This window comes from Rutidosis leptorrhynchoides, chromosome 2 (assembly GCF_046630445.1).
Source record: "Rutidosis leptorrhynchoides isolate AG116_Rl617_1_P2 chromosome 2, CSIRO_AGI_Rlap_v1, whole genome shotgun sequence".
NCBI classification, from domain to species: Eukaryota; Viridiplantae; Streptophyta; class Magnoliopsida; order Asterales; family Asteraceae; genus Rutidosis; species Rutidosis leptorrhynchoides.
The window spans coordinates 141602460-141609676 of NC_092334.1; the positions used below are offsets into that span (position 1 = coordinate 141602460).

General features: G+C 33.9%; 1 protein-coding gene across 3 annotated transcripts; it reads right to left on the reverse strand.

The window, feature by feature from the left end:
* Positions 1-401: 401 nt before the first annotated feature.
* LOC139891456 (bZIP transcription factor 16-like) lies at positions 402-6210 on the reverse strand. 3 transcript variants are annotated; one of them, XM_071874426.1, is made up of 13 exons: positions 6142-6210; positions 5520-5629; positions 5366-5422; positions 5196-5270; positions 4645-4728; positions 4497-4553; positions 4236-4402; positions 2890-2944; positions 2739-2781; positions 2424-2650; positions 1779-1856; positions 1270-1395; positions 402-874 (listed from the first exon to the last, which is right to left on the reverse strand). In XM_071874426.1, the coding sequence occupies exons 2-13, from the start codon at positions 5595-5597 to the stop codon at positions 761-763; spliced, it is 1161 nt and encodes a 386-aa protein (XP_071730527.1). In that variant the 5' UTR covers positions 5598-5629; positions 6142-6210; the 3' UTR covers positions 402-760. The 3 variants fall into 3 exon arrangements, with proteins under 3 accessions (XP_071730527.1, XP_071730526.1, XP_071730528.1); XM_071874425.1 differs by lacking the exon at positions 6142-6210 and adding an exon at positions 5991-6041; XM_071874427.1 differs by lacking the exon at positions 6142-6210 and adding an exon at positions 5991-6009 and having other exon boundaries at positions 5520-5618.
* Between the last annotated feature and the right edge of the window lie 1007 nt (positions 6211-7217).

Sequence of the window (7217 nt, forward strand, 5' to 3'; positions counted from 1 at the left end):
TACTATTTGGCTTATATCGAAAGTTTTACATTGACCTCTCAAATCAATTTATTAATTATTCATTATGATTTTTATACAATGATTAACACATACGCCCGAATTAAAATAATCTACCACTGAACTTGAACTTTAAACCTAAAGGTTGATTATGGGTTTCAATTAAGAAGATAAATAACTTGAATGCTACAACAATACACAATATTTCATTCATCCGTGTTCCACACTTTCGGATCCCGAAAGTAGAAGAGAGAGATTGTAGTTATATCATGCAATAAAACTGAAATACACGTGTAACTTGAATAGCAAAACAACTAAAACCCATTGATCCCTTGTGTTCTGGTTTGATTAAACCTGAATTAATAAAGACACAAATGCATGCAGCAATTATCAAATCACGGCCATATTAATCATATTTAGTACATAAAATCCTGAAATGATTAGAGACAAGTACCCTTTTTTAGCAATAATATAAGGGTATGACTTGAATTTCACACTACAGTCTTACTACATTTCATATGTGTTCCTAAATCCTTAAAAGATGGGGTCGTTAAAGAACCATGGATGACAACAAATTAATTTCATAGTTATAGTTATTCTGCGGATCTAAGACACGACATTAACATTAAGTCAGTGTTTAATGAATTCTCGACTAGACGGGTGATACTACTACAACTACTACTACTAAGTAATAACACATATTTTCTTGTTTGCTAATTGTCGTTAGATTAAAGCTCTCAGAAAAGAACGGCTAGCCAGAACATCATTGACCACTCTGTACAAGCTCTAACTGTCCACCCTGATAATCTTCGGTGCCCATTTGTTCATCCCCACCAGACGTTAATTCTTCTTGCCCTGCAGTTTCCCCTAGTTGTTCCTGAAAAAGAGATGTTGTGAGAATGAACATACACTAACCTTACGGTTAACTTTTGGTTAAGTTCATCTAGCTAAAGGTGACAATTCCAACCTATTATGTATAACTGTATAAGGGTGTCAATTCAGGTAATATTCGGACAAATGGGTTGAAAGTCGCCAAAAGACATTTTTACATTAAGCTTCATAAACCATTTATTTATTGTTTTATTTGATATGTTAGCTATTTGGCTACCATCAAGTTCTTGGCATGTAAGGTTTATAAGGAATTAATATATGGTAGGCTAGTGTCTTTTCCCTGTTGTTGTTGTTGTTGTTGTTGTATTGATTTTGCACATGTTGATCTTCGAAGCCGTTTATTTATATTAACGTTTTTTGCTACAAAAAGAATGCTAGTACCTTGAGGGATGCATTTTGAGCAAGAAGCTGATCACAATCATTCCTAAGGCGGCCCACTTCTGCTCTAAGAGAAGCGTTTTCTTCCTTCAACGCTTCAGCCCGTTGTGCCAGCTCATCACATTCAGCCTGACCCAAAACAAAAATAATAAATGCAATCGATTTTGAAATAATTATTAATAAATAGAGAATGTAAGACCTTCTTCCCAACTATCCCTTGTTTCTTACTTATGCTCCCGTATTCAAACTCATTAAATGAAATGAGTCAAACGGGTTGAAACGGCTGAAATTATACCATTTCCGCTCGAACATCTTACATCACATAGTTTTATAATCTAACTTAATATCGTGCGTTAATATTTTTGTTTATCATGATTGAAGTAATATTTGATGATAAAAAGATTTAGAATGCACAAAAGGGTGTTTTGACATAGTATAAAAACTACCCATTTTGACCTATAACACAATCTGCCTACCTAACCCATCTTGCCACCTTTAAAAGGATTCTTTACCTGCTTGCGCAGTCTGGATCTACGAGCAGATTCCCTATTGGATTGCTTCCTTCTCTGACGTTTTAGCTCCCTTTCATCCTGACATAAAGGATCAAGTTATAGGATTAGGTGTAGGCTATAAGTCATTGTAACGTTTTCTGGTTTTGTTTCTTAAGAACTAAAAAACGTTATTCAGGGCCAGAAATGTCATAATCCATAAAGTTGCATAAAATGCCATTTTGGTTCATGTACAACAAAACTATTCGATTTCCAGAGCCAAGCGTACAACAACGTTAATATTAATATCGATTACATATCGAAATTATTAACAAAGTTCTTATATGAATAAATGGCAGCCACACAGATTATACACTGAAAATGTCAACAACGCAAAAATGAACTTAAAATTACAAATCATCCTTCCCAGAAATAATTTCATAATTAGCAGATCACTTCAAATACACAATGGTCACTAACGATTTAATTATTAATAAGATAGACAGCCAGTTTTACATATAAAATTTGATGAAAGAACTAATAGCAGATCTAATAGACCCAGTGTTAATGTTGTTACTCATTATTAGTAAAATTAAAATCTTAGAGATGTTAATGAATACTAAATCTTAGATATGTCTATATGTATGATTACGAAACAAAAGGGTGCACCTGTATCCAGAGCTGTGACTGCACGTTGTCCCTTGATCCAACTGGACCAGAAGTTATGTTCCCACGCATTGCAGATATACTGGATGAATTTGTACCATTCCAACATTCCATTTCCATACCGATATTTAAATTGGTTGCGGGACCAACCGATGTTTGGTTGACCAAAGAATGAGTCATATTTGGTCCTCCATTTGCAGAGTTTCCATTTTGAGATGCTTCACCGGTAGCTAGTTATCATCGTAACATCAGTGTACTCAGTAGCATAAAGCAATGTTAAAGTAATGACTGTACTATTAGACATTCAAATAACCGAACCTTCAAGAGAATCTTGCCTAGATCCTGATTTCATTTGAGAGTCCTGAAAATGTATCAATGTAAAAAAAATTATGATTAAGTGGCTATATTAAATGATGGTTGCCCAGATATTATCATCCAATTGAAACGAGTACTAAGCAAGTACACTTACATTTTCAGAATTTCCTTCAGTTCCTTCACTTGAAACTTCATTTCCACTCTCAGCACTGAAAATATAAAATACACTCGTAACTTAAGCTTATTTGAAGCAGCAGTTGCTGACCTATGTAACAAAAGGTGGCAATTTCGACCCATTTAGTTATAAACGGGTTGATCTGGATTGTATTTTATCTTATAGGGTGTAAAGGTCCAAACGAAGACAGACCAAACTAAAGTAAACCAAAAGCGTGAAAATTATTGGGACCAAGAACGAGAACGTATAGTACCGGTTCAGTATCAATTCGGTATTGGTTTACAACCATTTCAGTCCAGACACGGAAATTGAACCAGGCTCAAAAACTTCTGGACTAATTTTTTTTTTTTTAAAAAAAAAAGGATGTTCATGAATGGCTTTCTATTTCTTAATCATTGAGCTGTCCTTTTAATGTTTACCACCTCTTTAGTTTTCCGAAAAGGCCAATAAATATTCTAAGTTTCTAACTATTAGAAGTAACCAGATTTTAAGTCATGTAGGAAAGGAACATAGTAAATTCGAATTGTACACACCATGGTTCCCTAATTAATCGCTTTTTAGAAGCACACTGATTAGTTTTCCATAATCCCTCTAATTAACCGGTCAATGGATCAAAATAGAATGTGGTTGGTCAAACCCTTCGTCCCATGTTAAATGTCCACCTTATTATTCAAGTCTGCCCCAAAAAAATTGCCCCTTACAAGAAATAACCAATAAAAACCATTAAACTTCTTATTTTACTCTTATTTATTTCTTTTAATCATCTAATTCTAAAAAAACTTTGAGTCAGACTTAACCATCCCAAGGTTAGCCTAGTGGCTTGGGCCCCTAAGAGTATTTCAAATGGGTTGTGTACACTAGAGTAAGGGGTCGGATTGCTCGCCCTTCCCGGGTAACTCGAACAAAAAAAAACCTTACAACTTTAACTTTGAGTCAAACTTACTTTAAATAAAAGGGCAAAATTGACAATTCATTGATCTATCATAAATCTAAACTTTTGTTGGGGGACAATAATTATGGGACGGAGGGAGCATTACTTTAAATTAGAACTTTGGAGTATTTGAACAATCAAACAATTATGTTTATGTTTCTAGACATTTATGTTAGAGTTCATGCTTGTTTATGTTTACGTTTACGTTTACGGTTTTCTTTTATATTTACACATAAAATTTGAACTTCATTATTCAAATTATAGCAGTCCAATCCTATTGATCCCCAATTTGACTGATTAATCCCTACAAGGTTCCGCCCGACTAGAAGACCGATTAGTGATTTTTACGATCTTGGCAGACATGAAACTAAGGTCACTGATCTATTCATTATACCTTTTGGGATAAACTCCATTAGCAGATGCACCTGCTTTGCTCGATTCATTGTTCTTGCCGGTAATCATGTTTAAACTGCCAAGGCTTCCTTTTGACCTTTTAATAGGAAGTTTTTCCTTCCCATCTGGTGAGTTAATACCAACTTCTGTATTCCCAGGTGTATTACCCTACATACATATTCACATCTCATTATTAAAAAAATAAGTAATACAATCTACTATAAAAAAAATCAATAAATTTGTATTAACAAGGTCAACTCACAGAAGCTTCAACAACACCATTTGGAGAAGGCATTGCATATGGATAAGGATATGACCCCTGCTTAAATAAGAAGCAAAATTCATAATTACTGTTTAAAAAAATAATGAAATTTAGCAAAAGCAATACATTGAGATTAACAAGAAGATACCGGAGGCATGGATGGATGGGCGTATATGCCACCAGGGGGATACATAACGTACGGATGAGGAGTCCCATAAGGTGGCATAAGATGCTGCGAGTGCATATGGATATCAGAACAATGGCATACAAATCCCCAATAAAAAAAATGAAAGTAGCTACATATGTAGCATGTGCATATGTAATTGTATTACATAGATCGCTAATAACATTTCTAATTAGTATAAACAAAAGATACACTAACAAAAACAGACTTGGTCGGTATCAGAGAGGCAGGTCTCTCCAAAATGACTAAATTTGAACACCGTATCATCTTAATAACTGTGGTTAACAAAAAATTGATGTAATACATAATCTTGGTATCTATGTGTCAGCTATTGAAGCTGACCATTCTGAAATGCTCATCAATAAGTGTAACAATCTATTTATCCCTGTCTTTCAAAACATAAGTGAGAACCCAATTTAAGACATTACAAGAATGTAAATCAATTGTTACATCATATTGATTAGCTGTAATAAATTTATCTAGAACCTAAATCAAGAATCTATAAAGAAAAGCACCTGAACCCCCCACATGTAGGGGTGAGCTTGAGGGCTTGATGCCATGAACCCATGTGGAGGCATATGAGGGTAAGGCTGTTCAATATTTACAAACAACCTACGTTTAGTAAAATATCTCACCCGTTAAATCACTACTTTGTAAAAAGTTAGAAACTTTTAATAGATCAAACCTGAAACCCTGTCCAATCTGGATTGACGGTACCCGTAACAGCACCTGAAGTCTGCTCCTGCACAAAGTAGTTAACAAAAGAGAGATAATTACATATCATCAAAACGTTAAACGAGTATACAACATCATGATTTGACAAAGAGAATGAAATTCACTTGGGAGTTGGGCGTTTTTGGCTCTTTTGTCGTGTCTTTCGCCTCCTTGGGAGATTTATCGATATCGCTACTTCCCATTATGAGTACCGTGTGACTATCCTACAACCATCCTATTAACAATTTCAAATAAAATCATATTCATGCATCGGTAAATACTAAAATAAGATGAAAAACTTCACTTATTAAGGGACTAGAATTCGAATAAAACATAATATTAGAATAGTAGATTCAGTTAGCTGAGTTTGACTTAAAGCTTCAATTTTTCATATTAAAAATAACATTTCAGAACATATATAAAATTCCAAAATCACATTTTTAGGGTAATGGCATATGAAACTGCAACACATCACGCAAACAGATGATACTTTCAATTTTACCTTATAAACAATACAAACATAAACAAGAAAAATTCAAAATATTAAACAGATAACAAGATCGAAACTATACTGAGCTCAGGATGAATCCAATTACCGAGGATTGATGCGAGCTGGTAACTCAAGCGAGGTGGAGTATCGTATAATATCGTATAATAATTGAATAATAAGGTAGATCAAATTCAAAAACCCTAATAAAAATTTATTAAAAAGAGGGATATAAAAATAAAGAAATTGTAGAGAGAAACCGGATTCAAAATCGTCGAGAGATTGGTTTCACGAGCGTGCTTTGAAGTGATTGAAGGTGAAAGTTGCTGGAAAGTGATTGATCAAGTGTCGAGTGGTGGTGTAGGTGTAAAATAAGGCCTGCCCATTGTTAATTGTTAATTAAATTAATTGAATTACATTAATTAAATGTAATGTAATAAATAAATAAATAAATAAATAAAATAATGTTATAATTCAGTAGGCTTATAACTACCTTTAGTGGTTCTTGACTGTAGAAGGTATATAGAGATAGAGATACTGTAAAACGGAGAAAACAAAGGTTGAACAAAAGGTATGAGTAATTGGTTTTTTATTTATAGAAAAATGTACAATGAGAGTTTGGTGGCATTTGGAATCTAGAGAGAGAGAGAGTGTTTTTGTTAACTAAAAAATACATACAATAACTCTAACTCAACACACCTATTTATACTCAAAAAATATACTATGCAATATCTATAATAATAATAAAATTATCATCCAATTATTACTTTTATAACACTCCCCCTTGGATGATAATTTTATTAGTGAATAACTAGTACTGCCTCGTTAAAAACCTTGCTAAAGAAAACCCTTTGGGATAAAACTTTAGCTAAGGGAAAAAGAGTGCAGCATAGAGTTGACTCCCCCTCAAGTAGGCAACGCCTGAGTTGTTACATCTTCTGAACATGCCTCATGCCAATATTATGAACGTGTGTTCTGAAAATAGCAGTTGGAAGTGCTTTGGTGAAAAGGTCAGCAGAGTTTTTGCTGGACTGAACATATCTCATTTCAATCTGGTTATCCTTAATGAGATTTTGAGTGTATGAGAAGAATCTAGGGGGTATGTGTTTTGTTCGGTCACTTTTGATATACCCTTCTTTCATCTGTGTTATGCAAGCTACATTATCTTCATAGATAGTTGTTGAACTTTTATTGCGTTCTAGTCCACAAGAATCAGTAATGAGTTGTGTCATTGATCTCAACCAAAAACATTCCCGACTGGCTTCATGTAATGCAATTACTTCGGCATGATTTGATGATGTTGCAACAAGTGTTTGTTTTTGAGAACGCCATGATA